At 55.1% G+C, this 19,226-nt stretch overlaps 1 protein-coding gene across 2 annotated transcripts in view; it reads left to right on the plus strand.

Annotated features, from left to right (window-relative positions):
* Positions 1-19,226, plus strand: part of MLLT6 (MLLT6, PHD finger containing) — a 45,416-nt gene that overhangs the window by 12,033 nt on the left and 14,157 nt on the right. The window contains exons 4-11 of one of the 2 annotated variants that reach the window (XM_068996648.1): positions 3,455-3,564; positions 4,280-4,383; positions 5,379-5,472; positions 7,201-7,308; positions 11,795-11,893; positions 14,582-14,756; positions 15,640-16,233; positions 19,016-19,200. In XM_068996648.1, the coding sequence (XP_068852749.1) occupies positions 3,455-3,564; positions 4,280-4,383; positions 5,379-5,472; positions 7,201-7,308; positions 11,795-11,893; positions 14,582-14,756; positions 15,640-16,233; positions 19,016-19,200 (1,469 nt within the window). The remainder of the gene's footprint in view (positions 1-3,454; positions 3,565-4,279; positions 4,384-5,378; positions 5,473-7,200; positions 7,309-11,794; positions 11,894-14,581; positions 14,757-15,639; positions 16,234-19,015; positions 19,201-19,226) is intronic. The other variant, XM_068996649.1, reaches the window with a different exon arrangement.

Here is a 19,226-nt window from a genome sequence, read left to right on the forward strand (position 1 = left end):
TGGAGTTTTCATTGGGTTTCCATGGGGTTTTCATTGGGTTTCCATTGGGTTTTTGTGGAATTTCCATGGAGTTTTCATGGAGTTTCCATTGGGTTTTCATGGAGTTTCCATTGGGTTTCCATGGGGTTTTCATTGGGTTTCCATGGGGTTTTCATTGGGTTTCCATGGGGTTTTCGTGGAGTTTCCATTGGGTTTCCATGGGGTTTCCATGGGGTTTCCATGGAGTTTCCATTGGGTTTCCATGGGGTTTTCATTGGGTTTCCATTGGGTTTTTGTGGAGTTTCCATGGAGTTTTCATGGAGTTGCCACTGGGTTTTCATGGAGTTTCCACTGGGTTTTCGTGGAGTTTCCAATGGGTTTTCGTGGAGTTTCCATTGGGTTTCCATGGGGTTTTCATGGGATTTGGGGCCCTGGCCCAGGTGAATCCACCCTAATTCTGGCTCAGCTGGGCTTGGATCAGCCCTGAACATTCCTGACATTCCAACCACCCCCATCCCACCCCCAGCAGATGGAATTTCCCCTTCTCCGTTGGATTTTGGGGGACTGAGGTCTAATCCCACCTTGGGTCCCTCCGGCACCATTCCCTGCCCGGAGCCTTTCCCTGGAGGCTTTCCCTGGATCCCTTTTGGGGCACCGTTCCCTGGATCCTTTATGGGCACCATTCCCTGGATCCCTTTTGGGGCACCATTCCCTGGATCCCTTTTGGGGCACCGTTCCCTGGATCCTTTATGGGCACCATTCCCTGGATCCCTTTTGGGGCACCATTCCCTGGATCCCTTTATGGGCACCATCCCCTGGATCCCTTTATGGGCACCATTCCCTGGATCCCTTTATGGGCACCGTTCCCTGGATCCCTTTATGGGCACCATTTCCTGGATCCCTTTTTGGGGCACCGTTCCCTGGATCCTTTATGGGCACCATTCCCTGGATCCCTTTTGGGGCACCATTCTCTGGATCCTTTATGGGCACCATCCCCTGGATCCTTTATGGGCACCATCACCTGGATCCCTTTTGGGGCACCATTCTCTGGATCCTTTATGGGCACCATCCCCTGGATCCTTTATGGGCACCATTCCCTGGATCCCTTTATGGGCACCGTTCCCTGGATCCTTTTATGGGCACCATCCCCTGGATCCCTTTTGGGGCACCATTCCCTGGATCCTTTATGGGCATCATTCCCTGGATCCCTTTATGGGCACCGTTCCCTGGATCCCTTTTTGGGGCACCATTTCCTGGATCCCTTTTGGGGCACCATTCCCTGGATCCCTTTATGGGCACCATTCCCTGGATCCCTTTATGGGCACCGTTCCCTGGATCCCTTTTTGGGGCACCATTTCCTGGATCCCTTTATGGGCACCATCCCCTGGATCCCTTTTGGGGCACCGTTCCCTGGATCCTTTATGGGCACCATTCCCTGGATCCCTTTTGGGGCACCATTCCCTGGATCCCTTTATGGGCACCATCCCCTGGATCCCTTTATGGGCACCATTCCCTGGATCCCTTTATGGGCACCGTTCCCTGGATCCCTTTATGGGCACCATTTCCTGGATCCCTTTTTGGGGCACCGTTCCCTGGATCCTTTATGGGCACCATTCCCTGGATCCCTTTTGGGGCACCATTCTCTGGATCCTTTATGGGCACCATCCCCTGGATCCTTTATGGGCACCATCACCTGGATCCCTTTTGGGGCACCATTCTCTGGATCCTTTATGGGCACCATCCCCTGGATCCTTTATGGGCACCATTCCCTGGATCCCTTTATGGGCACCGTTCCCTGGATCCTTTTATGGGCACCATCCCCTGGATCCCTTTTGGGGCACCATTCCCTGGATCCTTTATGGGCATCATTCCCTGGATCCCTTTATGGGCACCGTTCCCTGGATCCCTTTTTGGGGCACCATTTCCTGGATCCCTTTTGGGGCACCATTCCCTGGATCCCTTTATGGGCACCATTCCCTGGATCCCTTTATGGGCACCGTTCCCTGGATCCCTTTTTGGGGCACCATTTCCTGGATCCCTTTATGGGCACCATCCCCTGGATCCCTTTTGGGGCACCATTCTCTGGATCCTTTATGGGCACCATCCCCTAGATCCTTTATGGGCACCATTCCCTGGATCCCTTTTGGGGCACCATTCCCTGGATCCCTTTATGGGCACCATTTCCTGGATCCCTTTATGGGCACCGTTCCCTGGATCCCTTTTTGGGGCACCATTTCCTGGATCCCTTTATGGGCACCATCCCCTGGATCCCTTTATGGGCACCATCCCCTGGATCCCTTTTGGGGCACCATTCTCTGGATCCTTTATGGGCACCATTCCCTGGATCCCTTTTGGGGCACCATTCCCTGGATCCCTTTTGGGGCACCATTCCCTGGATCCTTTATGGGCACCATTGCCTGGATCCCTTTTTGGGGCACCATTCCCTGTCCAGACCCTTTCCCTGGATCCTTTTTTGGGATGGAGGTTTTTGGGGATGGAGAAGTTTTGGGATGGATTTTTGGGGGGATGACGGTCGTTTTGGCACGGAGGATATTTTGGGATAGAGGCTTTTTTGGGATGGAGAGTTTTTGGGATGGAGAATTTTGGCGACTGAACTTTTTTTGGGATAGAGGCTTTTTGGGATGGAGGTTTTTTGGGTGATGAAGATTTTTTGGGGATGGAGGCTTTTATGGCACCGAGGTTTCTTTGGGATGGAGGTGTTTTTAGGATGGATTTCTTTGGGGGATGGAGGGGTTTTGGCATTGAGTATTTTGGGATTGAGGTTTTTTTGGCATGGAGGTTTTTTGGGATAGAGGCTTTTTGGGGATGCAGGGTTTTTTGGGATAGAGAATTTTTGGGGATGGAGGATTTTTTGGGATGGAGGTTTTTTTTGGATGAAAGTTTTTTGGGATCGAGCTTTTCTTGGGATGGAGGATTTTGGCATAAGGTCACCCCAAGACAAGGATTTTTTGGCGTGGAAGTTTTTTTGGGATAGAGGCTTTTGGGGATGGAGGGTTTTTGGGGAATGGAGGTTTTTTTTTCAGGTGGAGGTTTTTTTGGGGATGAAGAATTTTTTGGGATGGAGGTTTTTTGGGATGGAGGGTTTTTTTGGGATGGAGATTTTTTTGGGGATGGAGGTATTTTTAGGATGGAGGGTTTTTTAGGAAGGAGACTTTTTTGGCATGGAGATTTTTTTTGGGATGGAGTTTTTTTTGCCATGGAGGTTTTTTTGGGATGGAGATTATTTTGGGACAGAGATTTTTTTGGGATGGAGGTTTTTTGGGATGGAGAATTTTTTGGGATGGAGATTTTTTTGCCATGGAGGTTTTTTGGGACGGAGATTTTTTGGGGATTGAGATTTTTCTCAGGATGGAGTTTTTTCGACGCGTAGCTTTTTCGGGACAGAATTTTTTTTAGCACGGAGGTTTTTTTGGGATTCCTGGGCTGAATTCCCACTTTTCCCTTCCCTTGCCAGGCTGGGCCCACGTGGTGTGTGCCCTGTACATCCCCGAGGTGCAGTTTGCCAACGTGCTCACCATGGAGCCCATCGTGCTCCAGTACGTCCCCCACGACCGCTTCAACAAGGTAAAAAACGGGATTTCGGGATCATCCCATCCCACCACGGCTCCTTCCTGATTTTTTCCAACCCCCAGCAGTTCAGATTCCTTCAAAAACCAAGGAAATCGCTGGATTTGCGAGGAAATTTTTGGTTCTCCTCGTTTGTCTTCCCCAAATCGCTGGAATTGGAGGAATTTGTTGGTGGAACCACTGGAGGCAGCTGGATCCATGGAATTCCATCTCGCTTCCAAAGGGACAGTTGGGATTTTGTGGGATAAAAGGGGAATTGGAGGAATTTCTTGGTGGAACCACTGGAGGCAGCTGGATCCATGGAATTCCATCTGGCTTCCAATGGGACAGTTGGGATTTTGTGGGATAAAAGGGGAATTGGAGGAATTTCTTGGTGGAACGACTTGAGCTGACTAGATCCATGGAATTCCATGGTGGTTCCTCCATAGTTGGATGGGACAGTTGGGTTTTGGGGAAAAAAAAAGGAGAAGTTTTGTGTATCCCACCGAGAAATATCCCAGAATTTTCCTGGGAATTCTTCCAAATTCCATCGATATCCCAGAAATTCCCTCATAGGAGCGACCCAGCCTGGCATGGCTGAAGTTGGTGGGGGTTGGAATTGGCTGAGCTTTAAAATCCCTCCCGACCCAAGGCATCCCATGAGATTTAGGAATTCCTGGGGGCTTTTCCTCTTGGATAACATCCGTTTTTCCATGGTTTTTTTCCATGGCAGACCTGCTACATCTGCGAGGAGCAGGGCCGGGAGAGCAAAGCGGCCTCCGGGGCCTGCATGGCCTGCAACCGGCACGGCTGCCGCCAGGCCTTCCACGTCACCTGGTGAGATTCCCTGGAATTCGCCTCTGGAATGGTGCCCAGCTGCTCATTCCCTGCCCTGGATCTGGGGCCACGTTCCCTGTGGGTTTTGGGGTTTGGGATTGATCCCCCCTGGGGTTATTTAGGGTTGGAAGTGCCTCTTCCTGCTCCTGGCCCAGCTGGGAAGGGCGAGGTTTTTACAGGGAGTTCCTGAGATTTGGGAATTCCCTTGGACCTTATGGAATCCAAGAGGAGTCCAGGGATGAGTCAGGAGCCGGGAATGTTCCTTGCCCATATTCCCTGTGGGTTTGGGGTTTGGGATTGATCCCCCCGGGGTTATTTAGGGCTGGAAGTGCCTCTTCCTCCTCCTGGCCCAGCTGGGAAGGCCGAGGTTTTTCTAGGGAGTTTCCAAGGTTTGGGAATTCCCTTGGAGACTGTGGAATGTTCATTCCCCTGCCCTGGATCTGGGGCCACGTTCCCTGTGGGTTTTGGGGTTTGGGATTGATCCCCTCGGGGTTATTTAGGGCTGGAAGTGCCTCTTCCTCCTCCTCCTGGCCCAGCTGGGAAGGGCGAGGTTTTTCCGGGGAATTTGGAATTCCCTCGGACCTGATGGAGTCCAAGAGGAGTCCAGGGATGAGTCAGGAGCCGGGAATGCTCCTTGCCCAGACCCCATCTGGGGATTTGGGGATTTTAAAGGTTGATTATCCTCGAGTGCCCCCAGAGCAGGAAAACAACGCCAGGATCAGCGGGACCAGGGAGATTCCCAGATTTACACGGATTCCCTTTCCCCTCCCGTTGGAATTATCCCTGATCTCCCTTAAAAACCCCCAAACCAAGACAAACCAGCAGAAAACCACAATTTGGAAGATTTAATATGAATTCCATCAATCCGAGCATTCCCGCTGCTCTTTCCCAAGGAGAACAGGGAAATTCCAGGCCCTGCCGGGGTATCCTGGATTATTTTGGTGCCCTTGGAGAGGATTTTTCCCTGTTTTCCTGCTGATTTTCCACCTTTTCAGTGCGCAGATGGCCGGGCTCCTGTGCGAGGAGGAGGTGCTGGAAGTGGACAACGTCAAATATTGTGGATACTGCAAATACCACTTCAATAAAATGGTGAGTCTGGATCCGGGAATTCCGTTTCTTTAAGGAATTTGATTTATTTGGGGAATTCGAAATTAATTTTTGGGGGGGTGGGGGGAATCAGATCAAAGGCATCGGCACCATCCGGTGGGAAATTCCCAGGGAAATCCCACAGGGATGCAGCCAGCGCCTCTTTCCAGCCTCTCACCCCAAATTATTCCCCAACTGAGATGAATTTGGGGACACTCAGAATTTTTGGAGCATCCTGGGAGCCGTTTGGAAAAGCAGGAGTTGGATGATCGGGATCTTTCCCGGCTCTTTGGGCTCTTTGGGCTCTTTGGGTTCTTTGGGTTCTTTGGGTTCTTTCCCGGCTCTTTGGGTTCTTTGGGCTCTTTGGGATCTTTGGGTTCTTTGGGCTCTTTGGGTTCTTTGGGTTCTTTGGGCTCTTTGGGTTCTTTGGGTTCTTTGGGTTCTTTGGGCTCTTTGGGATCTTTGGGTTCTTTGGGCTCTTTGGGATCTTTGGGTTCTTTGGGCTCTTTGGGCTCTTTGGGCTCTTTGGGCTCTTTGGGTTCTTTGGGATCTTTGGGTTCTTTGGGCTCTTTGGGCTCTTTGGGCTCTTTGGGTTCTTTGGGCAGGGATGCTCCGGGGGGTTTGGTGATGCCAGGAATTGGGGGATGGCTCAGGGACCCCAGGAATGAGGTGGCACAGGGACAGCCCAGAGCTGCTCCTGGGATGGGGACACTGGGGGATACTAGGGATACTGGGGGACACTGGGGGATACTGGGGGACACTGGGGGATACTGGGGACACTGAGAGACACTGGGATCCAACTGGGATCCAGCTGAGGGACACTGGGGGACACTGGGGGACATTGGGATCCAACTGGGGGACACTGGGATCCAGCTGGGATCCAGCTGGGGGACAGTGGGGGATACTGGGGGCACTGGGGACACTGGGGGACACTGGGGGATACTGGGGGATACTGGGGGACACTGGGTCCAACTGGGGGACACTGGGATCCAACTGGGATCCAGCTGGGAGACACTGGGAGACACCAGGATCCAACTGGAGGACACTGGGGGATACTGGGGGACACTGGGGGACACTGGGGGATACTGGGGGATACTGGGTCCAACGGGGGGACACTGGGGGACACTGGGGGATACTGGGGGACACTGGGGACACTGGGGGACACTGGGATCGAACTGGGATCCAGCTGAGGGACACTGTGGACACTGGGGGACACTGGGGGACACTGGGGACACTGGGGACACTGGGATCCAACTGGGATCCAGCCGAGGGACACTGGGGACACTGGGGGACACCCCCTGTCCCAGTCACAGTCTCCAGGGTGGTGCCCCTGTCCCAGGGGTGGGGACACCCCCAGCAGGGCCGGGGGTGGGCAGGGTGAACAATGGGGTGTCCTTCCACAGGGACCCCATTCCCTGCTCCGGAATGGGAGCTCCGGGCATGGAATTCGGGAATAACGAGGCTGGGAAAGGGACCTTGGGATATCGGGAATGAGGATTTGGGGGCGGCATCGCCATGATTTTTGTAGGGAATCTTTGGGATCCCATGATGGGAACCGAGCCGGGGCGGCCAAACCCTTTCCCGTCGCTTTCCCGATGGAATCTGCTCTCCATAACTCCCTTTTCCCGTCTTTTTTTTTTCCTTTTTCCCTTTTTCCATCTTTTTTTTCCCCTCTTCTCCATCTTTTCCCCCCCTTTTTCCCCACCTCCTCTCCATCCCGGATTCCCTCAGAAGACCTCGAGGCATTCTGGGAGCAGCTCCTTCCTGGCGGGCAGGAGGAGCCGCTCGGCGTCCCCTGCCCAGGAGAAGCACCTGTCCCACCACGAGCGGCCCAAAAAGGTGAGAAATTCCCGGAATTCCCGAAATTCCCAAAATTCCCAGGATTTCCTCAATCCAGGGGTTAAAATCCGGAGGGTTTTCCCTTCAGAGTTGAAGTTTTAATGGATAAAAAAATCCCGATTTTTGGTCGGCGAGGTGATTTTAGGGATGGAAATTAATCTGTGGGAATTCGGGAGCGGTTTGGGATCAGATTATCCAGGAAAAGGGGTTAAATGCACCTCTGGAAAGGGTTTATCTGGATAAAAGGGTTGTTTAGGAGCCAGATCTGGCTGGAATGGGAATTTTTAACTTTGCTGCTCCTAAAAATGGCTGCGGGATCCCAGAAATCCTGGGATTTCCAGGAAAAGCAGCTGGGAATGTGGGAGGCAGAGATGAGGAGCCAGCGGTTCGTGTGGGGTTGCTTTTATTCCCATAAAAAGCCCCAAAATTCAGGATTTGGGGGGTTTTTGGGGGGGATTTTTTGGGGGATTTAGGGGTTTTTTTTTGGGATTTGGTTGTGGGGTTTTTTTGGGATTTGGGGTTTGTTTTTGGGATTTGGGGGTTTTTTTTGGGATTCAGGTTCTGAGGGAAGTGGGAAGAGAAAGAAAGGATTTTCCTGCCCTTGGATGGGTGCGGATTTGGCGGGAGGATGGATCCACCCCGTGGCAGGGATGAGTTTTCCAGGGACAATTCCAGTGTGGTCCGAGAATTTTGGGGATTTTTCGGGCCATATCCTGGGTTTTAACAGAAATCAGGGAATTATGGAACGGTTTGGGTTGGAAAAGGACATCTTTCCCTATCCCAAGGTGCTCTGAGCCCTGTCCAGCCTGGCCTGGGACATTTCCAGGGATGCAGAATCCTCTGGGAATTCCATCCCAGCCCCTCCCCCACCCTCCCAGGGAGGAATTCCATCCCAAAATCCCACCTAAATCCCTCCCTCACCTTAAAACCCTTCCCGGTGTCCTGGAATTCCCTCTTGGAACCCCTGGAATGTGCTCCAAGCTCTCCCCAAATCTCCTCCTCTGGGTCTGGATCTGGCACAGCCAAAAGGTGAATTTTCCAGTTCGGGACCTGATTCCTGCTGATCCCAGCGGGAATCCCGGCAGGAATCCCGGTGGGAATCCTTTAGCCCCCCCCGTGCTTTTCCTCTGGGATTTGTTCCTGCCCCCTTGGAATTCCCCTTGGAGTCGGGAATGGCGGTGACCCAAATCCCAAAGCAGCTCCCGTGGGTTCTGAGCCTTAATCCTGCTGGATCCTGGCCCGGATGGATCCCGATGGATCCCGATGGATCCCAATGGATCCCTCCGGAGGTGGCATGGATCCCGGACCAGATGGATCCCAATGGATCCCAATGGATGCCGATGGATCCCTCCAGAGGCAGCGTGGATTGCTGCCCGGATGGATCCCAATGGATCCCAATTGATCCCTCCAGAGGCAGCGTGGATCACAGCCCGGATAGATCCCGATGGATCCCGATGGATCCCTCTAGAGGTGGCGTGGATCAGGGCCCAGATGGATCCTGATGGATCCCAATGGATGCTGATAGATCCCTCCAGAGGCGGTGTGGATCCCAGCCCTGATGGATCCCAATGGATCTCTCCAGAGGCAGCGTGGATCCCGGCCCTGATGGATCCCGATTGATCCCTCCAGAGGCGGCATGGATCCCAGCCCTGATGGATCCTGATGGATCCCAATGGATCCCAATGGATCCCTCCAGGGGCGGTGTGGATCCCGGCCTGGATGGATCCCAATGGATCCCAATGGATCCCTCCAGAGGCAGGGTGGATCCCGCTGGCGCTTCCCGGCCAGGAATCCGTGGATTCCGCCTTTATGGACAGTGGTTATCCCACAACATCCAGCCGGGAACGCCGCCCGCGAGGCTTTGGGAAGAGATCCCAGATCCTTGGGAAAACGGGGAAACCCCGATCCCGGAGTGGCCGGGAAATCCAGGGCACAGGGAATGTTTATTCCAGGAAATCCAGGGCACAGGGAGTGTTTGCTCCGGGAAATCCAGGGCACGGGCGGGGCTGGAATGTGCTATTTTTATCCCGGGAAAGGAGGGAAGGGCAGGATCAGGGGGATTCCCGAGGCTTTGGAAGGATCAGCGGGAATTATCCCGGAGGGGCGGGGCTGGGGCTGCTCCCGGGATTGTCGGGAATGGGGGCAGCGCCCGGGGGAGAGGGAAAACAGCGGGAACAGGGATTTCTTTGGGTTTATTTATGGGATCTGCCGCTGGAAAACAGCGGGAATGGGGATTTACTTATGGGGTCTGCGGCTGGAAAACGGTATCCCAGTGTCCCAGTATCCCAGTATCCTGGCATCCTGGTATCCCAGTGTCCCAGTATCCCAGCATCCCAGTATCCCATTATCCCAGCATCCTAGTGTCCTGGTATCCCAGTATCCCATTATCCCATTATCCCGGTATCCCAGTATCCCAGTGTCCCAGTATCCCATTATCCCAGTGTCCCGGTATCCCAGTATCCTGGTATCCCAGTAACCTGGTGTCCCGGTGTCCCAGCATCCTGCTATCCCAGTATCCCAGTATCCCAGTAACCCAGTGTCCCAGTATCCCGGTATCCCGGTATCCCAGTATCCCAGTATCCCATTATCCCGGTATCCCATTATCCCAGTATCCCAGTATCCTGGTATCCTGGTATCCCAGTAACCTGGTATCCCATTATCCCAGTATCCCGGTGTCCCAGTATCCCAGTATCCCAGTATCCCGGTATCCTGGCATCCCATTATCCCAGTGTCCCGATATCCCAATGTCCCAGTGTCCCAGTGTCCCAGTATCCCATTATCCCGATATCCCAGTGTCACTTCCGTGCCTCATCCAGGCCCAGCCTGGGCCTTTCCTTCTCTGCTGTCCCAAAAATGGGATTTGGGTTTTCCCTGGAGCATCCCAGCCCTTTTTTCCTTATTTCTCCTTATTTCTCCTTATTTCTCCTTAATTCTCCTTATTTCACCATGGGACGAGCCAGGCTTTAAAAAAAGAAGGAAAAATGTTTTAAAAAAAGGAGGAAAACAATGGCTGGATCCCAAGAAAACTCTGGATGAGGCACGGGGGGGAGGGGGGGAGGATGAAGTGCAGATGTTCTGTCAGCCTGGAAAAATCCTGGATGGGATTTGTGCCCCGCTAAGGAGAACGGGAACCAGGAGATTTTTTGGGATCCGCCCCATAGAGGGAAGCACGGATGTGGGGCTGTTCCCAGGGAACACCTGGGATCCGGAAGGAAATCGGGGATTTCGGGATTTGCGTGTGGAGCGTTGCTGTTGGGGTTGGAAAAGCGCCTGGGTAGGGATTGAGGAATGAGGCAAAACTTGTGGGATCAGGGAATTGTGGAATGGTGGGAAGGGACCTTAAAGAGGAATTCCTTCGTGTTCCCGCCATCCCGGCCTCGGACGCTTCCATGGAAACACGAAATCAGGGAGCTTCCCCAATCCCGATTTTTCCTCGCTTTCCAGTTTGAAGAATCCCGAATTTCGGGTGGTTTAAGGATTGGAAAAACCCAGGATGAATAAACCGAACTAAAAAATTCTGGGAGCTGGGATGGGACACCGGGGGATCTCCGGGGTGGATTTTGGGATCTCCACGGCTGATCCCTTTTCCCACGTGTTGGAATCCAGGTTCTCCCATTTCCTGGAGCTGGGAAATCCTGGAATGCGGCGGAGACGGAGGGAAAAGGGAAATCCTTTGGGGGGTGACAGCAGGAAAGCTCCGGTTTCCCCTTCCCTCCCCTCTTCCCACCGACTGATCCTGGGAATCTGTGGATATCCCAGGCTCCAGATGTTGGAGCAGGAATCCTGGGATGCATCCAGGGGCTGGGATGTGGGGAAGGAGCAGCCGGGATGGGCGGAGAAGGGAAGAGGGACACGAAGCTCTGGTTGTAAACCCAACCTTGCACATCCTTCCCTTCCCTTCCCTTCCCTTCCCTTCCCTTCCCTTCCCTTCCCTTCCCTTCCCTTCCCTTCCCTTCCCTTCCCTTCCCTTCCCTTCCCTTCCCTTCCCTTCCCTTCCCTTCCCTTCCCTTCCCTTCCCTTCCCTTCCCTTCCCTTCCCTTCCCTTCCCTTCCCTTCCCTTCCCTTCCCTTCCCTTCCCTTCCCTTCCCTTCCCTTCCCTTCCCTTCCCTTCCCTTCCCTTCCCTTCCCTTCCCTTCCCTTCCCTTCCCTTCCCTTCCCTTCCCTTCCCTTCCCTTCCCTTCCCTTCCCTTCCCCCTTTTTTCCCCTTTTTCCCCCTTTTTCCCCCTTTTTCCCCCTTTTCCCCCTTTTTCCCCCTTTTTTCCCCCTTTTTTCCCCCTTTTTTCCCCCTTTTTTCCCCCTTTTTCCCCCTTTTTTCCCCCCTTTTTCCCCCCTTTTCCCCCCCTTTTTCTCCCCTTCTTTTCCCCTTCTTTTCCCCTTCTTTTCCCCTTCTTTTCCCCTTTTCCCCTTTCCTCTTTTCCCCTTCCCCTTCCCCTTCCCAGTGCTGGGAATTCCAGCATTCCAGAGCTTCCCGTTTTTTTTTTTCCAGAGCCGCAAGGACAAGGAGAGGCCGAAACAGAAGCACAAAAAGCGGCCGGAGTCCCCCAGCAGCCTCCCCCCAGCACCCGTGGCCGTGGCCACCGAGAAGGTACCGGATCCTTGGGATGGGAAAATCCACGCAGGAAACGGGGAAAAGGGCAGGAAAATCCACCCCAAAAATGGGGAAAAGGGCAGGAAAATCCATGCAGGAACTGGGGAAAAGGGGCAGGAAAATCCATCCCAAAAATGGGGAAAATGGGCAGAAAAATCCATGCAGGAAACAGGGAAAAAGGCAGGAAAATCCACCCCAAAAATGGGAAAAAGGGGCCGGAAAATCCACTCCAAAAATAGAGAAAAGGGGCAGGAAAATCCACTCAGAAACTGGGGAAAAGGGGCAGGAAAATCCACGCAGGAAACTGGGAAAAGGGCAGGAAAATCCACCCAGGAAACCGGGAAAAGGGGCAGGAAAATCCACTCAGAAACTGGGGAAAAGGGCAGGAAAATCCACCCCAAAAATGGGAAAAAGGGGCCGGAAAATCCACTCCAAAAATAGAGAAAAGGGGCAGGAAAATCCACGCAGGAAACTGGGAAAAGGGCAGGAAAATCCACCCCAAAAATGGGAAAAAGGGGCCGGAAAATCCACTCCAAAAATAGAGAAAAGGGGCAGGAAAATCCACGCAGGAAACTGGGAAAAGGGGCAGGAAAATCCACGCAGGAAACTGGGGAAAAGGGCAGGAAAATCCACCCCAAAAATGGGGAAAAGGGGCAGGAAAATCCACCCCAAAAATAGGGAAAAGGGCCAGGAAAATCCACTCAGGAAACTGGGAAAAGGGCAGGAAAATCCACCCCAAAAATGGGGAAAAGGGCCAGGAAAATCCACGCAGAAAACTGGGAAAAGGGCAGGAAAATCCACCCCAAAAATGGGGAAAAGAGACAGGAAAATCCAGCCAGAAAATCCACCCAGAAAACTGGGGAAAATGGCAGGAAAATCCACTCAGGAAACTGGGAAAGGGAAGGGGAAATCCACCCAAAAAACAGGGAAAAGGGAAAGGAAAATCCCCGCAGGAAAAGGGGCAGGAAAATCCGCTGGTGTTTGAGCTCTCGGCTCCCGGGATCTCGGGATCTGACGGATCCTGGGAATCCCCACACTGAATCCTTCTCCGGCAAACCCAGTGACTGATCCTTCCATCCCCCATGGCATCCCAGCCGCGTTATTCCATCCCTGACCCTCTGGATTTGGGATTTCTCCCCTCTTGGCCTCGTGCACCTCATGCCGAGCTCCCAAATAGGGAATTTAAAGGTGGAAAAATCCAGGCCTTTGGGATCCATCCCATTCCTGCCTCCAGACCCTGCTCCTCTTCCCTTCCCATGGAAAACCGGGAAGATTTCCACGCTCCTGCTGAGCCCATAAATCCAAGAGGGTTTCATTCCCACATCCAGAGGGTGTGGGATGAGGAAATCCAAGTTTCCCCTGCTCTCCCCCTGGATTTCCCCCATTCCTTCCCTTCCTCCTTTCATATTCCTGGCACATCTGGTGCCGGCGGCTGTGGGGTTGTGCCAAGGGATTAAATCTGGGCATGGATTTGGATTCCCGGGTTTGTATCCCAAGGAGGGCTCTGGGATGCCAGGAAGGTGCCCAGGTGCCACATTTGGGGCCATCCCCTAATTAGAAGGATATTTAGGATTTTGATTGCTCCGGTACCTAAACCAGGTGAGCTTTGATCCCTCGGGTCTGGATTTCCAGGGATTTGGAGCTGGAGCATCCTGTGGGAGCTGGCTTTGGGTTCATCCCTCTCTTCCCCCTGCTGAATTCCCATATTTCTCCCTTTCATCCCAAAATCCTGCATTTCCTCGCATCTGCCCTGGTTTCTTCACCCTCCTGCCTCCCCTGGCTCCTGCGGCTCAGCTGGAATTTGGGAACATCTGGTGCTGTGGGATCAGGGCTGCTCCAACCCCTGGGAATATTCCCAGATGGAGCTTTGGGATGGCTGTAGGGAACGCAGGGAATCTCCAATCCCATCCCAAGGAAGAGGAAATTCCCGCAGGGAATCTCCAATCCCATCCTGAGGAGGAGGAAATTCCCGCAGGGAATCTCCAGTCCCATCCTGAGGAGGAGGAAATTCCCCCAGGGAATCTCCAGTCCCATCCTGAGGAGGAGGAAATTCCCACAGGGAATCTCCAATCGCATCCCAAGGAGGAGGAAATTCCCACAGGGAATCTCCAGTCCCATCCCGAGGAGGAGGAAATTCCTGCAGGGAATCTCCAGTCCCATCCCAAGGAGGAGGAAATTCCTGCAGGGAATCTCCAGTCCCATCCCGAGGAGGAGGAAATTCCCGCAGGGAATCTCCAGTCCCATCCTGAGGAGGAAATTCCAGCAGGGAATCTCCAGTCCCATCCCGAGGAGGAGGAAATTCCCCCAGGGAATCTCCAGTCCCATCCTGAGGAGGAAATTCCCGCAGGTGGGATGGGAGTGCTGGGAGCCGCACACGTGAGGCCGGAAGCTGAAATCCCGGATGGAATCACAGCCAAATCCGGAGGTTTTTGGGGCTGGACGCTCCGCTGCCGTTGCCTCTTTAATTCCCTGCGATTTCCCGGGATGAGCCTCATCCCTGGGATGTAAATCCCGGTGCCACCGAGCAGCAGGAGACGTCACCAAGCCCTGAGTGACCCGGCCTGAGCGGCCCTCGGTGGGCAGGGAGAGCGATTCCTGCTCCAGAGGGGGGAAAATTGGGAAAAGCAGCCCCGGCTGCGGCCACCTCCAGTCCCAGGAGTGACCCCCGTGTCTGTCCCCTCCCAGGGCTCCGGTGGCCACCATGAGGCCACCAAGGACAGCTCGGAGGCGGCCAGGCAGGAGGCGAAGGGCCGGAAATCCTCGGGCCATGGCAGCAGCCACAAGGGGAAGAAGACGGGAAGCGGGAAAAGCTCCGGAGGCTTCGGCTCGGCCGCGTCCGGAGGAACCTTCCAGGCGGCCGGTGAGGGGCAGGAGGAGGAGGAGGGAGAGGGAGGAAGGAGGAGGAAGAGGGGAAGGATGAAGGAGGAGGGGAGGGAGGAAGGAGGAGGAAGAGGAGAGGGAGGAAGAGGGAAGGATTAAGGAGGAGGAGGAGGGGAAGGGATTAAGGAGGAGGAGGAAGAGAGGGATGAAGGAGGCGGAAGAGGAGAGGGAGGAAGGAGGAGGAAGAGGAGAGGGAGGAAGGAGGAGGAAGAGAAGGATGAGGGAGGAGGAAGAGGGGAAGGATGAAGGAGAAAAGGAGAGGGATCAAGGAGGAGGAGGAGGGGGAGGGATTAAAGAGGAGGAGGAGGAAGAGAGGGATGAAGGAGGAGGAGGAGGGGAGGGATGGAGGAGAAGAGGAGAGGGATGAAGGAGGAGAAGAGGAGAGGGATGGAGGAGAAGAGGAGAGGGATGGAGGAGAAGAGGAGAGGGAGGAAGGAGGAGGAAGAGGAGAGGGCCAAAGGAGGAGGAAGAGGAGAGGGATGAAGGAGAAGGAGAAGAGGAGAAGGAGGAGGAAAGGAGAGGGGTGGAGGAGGAGAGGGCCGAAGGATGAGGAAGAGGAGAGGGAGGAATGATGAGGAAGAGGAGAGGGAGGAGGATGAGGAAAAGGAGAGGGAGGAAGGATGAGGAAGAGGAGAGGGCCGAAGGATGAGGAAGACGAGAGGGAGGAGGATGAGGAAAAGGAGAGGGAGGAAGGATGAGGAAGAGGACAGGGCCGAAGGATGAGGAAGAGGAGAGGGCTGATGGATGAGGATGAGGATGAGGATGAGGATGAGGATGAGGAAGAGGAGAAGCCCGAAGGATGAGGAAGCCTCCCCCGCACCTCAGGCCACACCCGGTGACCCCCCCCTGGCCCCTGTCCCCAGGCCCCTCCTGCAGCAGCCTGCAGAGCTCCCAGGACTTCGTCACCTTCCCCAAGCTGGAGCAGGAGGACGAGAAGTTCCGCAAAGCCGCCAGCTCCTCCTCGTCCTCGCACTGCTCGCCGCTCTACGAGGGCCCCAAGGGCGACGTCTTCGAGCAGAAGGTCATCTTCTCCGGCTTCGGCTCCATCATGCGCTTCTCCACCTCGGCCGTGAGCCAGCAGCGAGCCCGCGACGCCTCCCCCGTGGACTACAAAGCCTCCAACGCCCTCGGTGGCCCCTCGGGCGGTGCCGCTGGCACGGCCGGCACGGCCGGCAGTAGCCACAAGCGGATGCCGTCGCTCAGCGCGGAGGAGGGCGAGGTGCTCAAGGAGAAGAAGCACAAGGGCAGCAAGAAGAACAAGCACGGCCCCGGCAGGCCCAAGGGGGGCAAAGGCAAAGAGGTTTTGGGGGCCCAGCTGGCTGGGTCCACATCCACGTCCTCCTCTCCCTTCTCCGGGGGATCCCTGGTGAGCTCCAGCGTTGGGAATTCTTCGCGGAGTTTCAGCCACCCCGGGAATCTGCCCAGCCTCAGTATGGAGTCGCCGCTGCTGGGCTCAGGTATGTTCTCCCCTGAGGGATCCAGGTGGTGCTCAGATTCCTTTTCCAGCCTTTTCCAACCTTTTCCAGCACTTTTGGCCGGGGTCCAGAGCTGCCTGCACTGAGCCCTGTCCCTTGAATCCATAAAAATCCACATCCCGGTCTCCCCGTTCCATCCCGGTCTTAATCCTGGAATTTTGCCCGGATCAGCTTCCCCAAAGTTGGGGTGCAGCTCTGAGCTGATCCCGAACCCTTTTTGCTCCTGTGCCAACTCGCCCAGCCAGAGCTGAATTCCCAGCTGGACAAAGGGGGACGTTCCCTGACCCTAAATTAGGGATTCTCTGGAGTGGTTCGAGTTTAACCCCTCTTTTATAAAAACAAAACTTCTCATCCCGGTCTTCCCACATCCAGCGGGGCTGGGAGACACCAGTAACTCCCAGTGCTCCCAGTGGAGCCCCTTCCCTGGCCTGGCCGGGCTGGGGACAGCCGGGACACGGGGCAGGAAGGGGTTAAGGCAGCTGGGAGAGGAGGGGCTCTGACACTCAATCCCGAGTGTTCCCAGTCCCGAGTGTTCCCAGTCCTGAGTGCTCCCAGTCCCGAGTGTTCCAAATCCCGAGTGTTCTCAATCCCGAGCATTCCCAGTTCTGAGTGTTCCCAGTCCCGAGTGTCCCCAGTCCCGAGTGTTCCCAATCCCGAGTGTTCCAAATCCCAAGTGTTCCAAATCCCCAGTGTTCCCAATCCCAAGTGCTCCCAATCCAAGTGTTCCCAGTCCCATGTGTTCCCAATCCTGAGTGTTCCCAGTTCTGAGTGTTCTCTGTCCCGAGTGTTCCCAGTCCTGAGTGTTCCCAATCCTGAATGTTCCCAATCCCGAGTGTTCCCAATCCTGAATGTTCCCAATCCCGAGCATTCCCAGTTCTGAGTGTTCCCAGTCCCAAGTGTTCCCAATCCCAAGTGCTCCCAGTCCTGAGTGTTCCCAGTCCCGAGTGTTCCCAATCCTGAATGTTCCCAATCCCGAGCATTCCCAGTTGAGTGTTCCCAGTCCCGAGTGTTCCCAGTCCCGAGTGTTCCCAATCCCAAGTGCTCCCAGTCCTGAGTGTTCCCAGTCCTGAGTGTTCCCAGTCCCGAGTGTTCCCAATCCCGAGTGTTCCCAATCCTGAATGTTCCCAATCCCGAGCATTCCCAGTTCTGAGTGTTCCCAGTCCCGAGTGTTTCCAATCCCGAGTGTTCCCAGTCCCGAGTGTTCCCAGTCCCGAGTGTTTCCAATCCCGAGTGTTCCCAGTCCCGAGTGTTCCCAGTCCCGAGTGTTTCCAATCCCGAGTGTTCCCAATCCTGAATGTTCCCAATCCCGAGCATTCCCAGTTCTGAGTGTTCCCAGTCCCGAGTGTTTCCAATCCCGAGTGTTCCCAATCCCGAGTGTTCCCAGTCCCGAGTGTTCCCAGTCCCGAATGCTCCCAATCCAAGTGTTCCCAATCCCGAGTGTTTCCAATCCCGAGTGTTCCCAGTCCCGAGTGTTCCCAGTCCCTCCCTGCTGGACACCCGCTGCTTCCAGCGGGGAGGGCGAGAAGGGAATCGCGGCTCCCTGACCCTTGGGAGAGGCGGGGCCGGAGGGAACGGTGGCTCCTTAACCTTTTGGAGAGGGATAGAGTAGGGAATTACAGCTCCGTAACCCTTTGGAGAGGGGGGATGAGAGGGAATCTTGGCTCTTTAGACCTTCGGAGAGGGGAACAGGAGGGAATCGCGGCTCCCTAACCCTTGGGAGAGGGGGAGAGGAGGGAATCGTGACTCCTTAACCCTTTGGAGAGGGGGAGAGGAGGGAATCGCGGCTCCCTAACCCTTGGGAGAGAGGGAGAGGAGGGAATCGTGACTCCTTAACCCTTTGGAGAGAGGGAGAGGAGGGAATCGCGGCTCCCTAACCCTTGGGAGAGAGGGAGAGGAGGGAATTGCGTCTTCTAAACCCTTTGGAGAGAGGGAGAGGAGGGAATCGTGACTCCTTAACCCTTTGGAGAGAGGGAGAGGAGGGAATCGTGACTCCTTAACCCTTTGGAGAGGGAGAGGAGGGAATCGCGGCTCCCTAACCCTTGGGAGAGGGAAGAGAGCAGGGATCGGTGGCTCCCTAACCCTTGGGAGAGGGGAAGAGGAGGGAATCGCGGCTCCTTAACCCTTCGGAGAGGGGGAGAGGAGGGAATCGTGACTCCTTAACCCTTCGGAGAGGGGGAGAGGAGGGAATCGCGGCTCCCTAACCCTTGGGAGAGAGGGAGAGGAGGGAATCGTGACTCCTTAACCCTTCGGAGTGGGAAGAGAGCAGGGATCTGTGGTTCCCTAACCCTTGGGCGAAGGGACAGGAGGGAATCCCGCCTCCCTGACCTTTGGGATAGGGAGGATAAGAACGAACCCCGTCTCCACAACCCTCGGGAGTAGGCGGGATAAGAACGAACCCCGTCTCCATAACCCTCGGGAGTAGGCGGGATAAGAACGAACCCCGTCTCCATAACCCTCGGGAGAGGCGGGATAAGAACGAACCCCGTCTCCACAACCCTCGGGAGTAGGCGGGATAAGAACGAACCCCGTCTCCACAACCCTCGGGAGTAGGCGGGATAAGAACGAACCCCGTCTCCATAACCCTCGGGAGAGGCGGGATAAGAACGAACCCCGTCTCCACAACCCTCGGGATAGGGAAGATAAGAAGGAATCGCGGCTCCCTGCCCCTGGGGATAGGGAAGATAAGAAGGAATCGCGGCTCCCTGCCCCTGGGGATAGGGAGGATAAGAACGAACGCCGTCTCCCCGCCGCTGTGCTCCCGCAGGGATCTACACGAGCAACAAGGACCCGATCCCGCTGGGCGCGGCGCTGCGGGCGGTCTGCAGCACCCCGCTGCCCTCGGGGCTCCTCCCGCACCAGGGCAGCGCCTCGGCCCTGCCGCAGCTCAGCCGCTCCCCCTTCGCCAGCTCCATCCCCGCCTCCTCCTCCTCCTCCGGCTCCACCACGCAGGTAAGGGCCGGGAAAGGGCTGGGATT

The sequence above is a fragment of the Aphelocoma coerulescens genome, chromosome 27 (assembly GCF_041296385.1).
Source record: "Aphelocoma coerulescens isolate FSJ_1873_10779 chromosome 27, UR_Acoe_1.0, whole genome shotgun sequence".
NCBI lineage: Eukaryota > Metazoa > Chordata > Aves > Passeriformes > Corvidae > Aphelocoma > Aphelocoma coerulescens.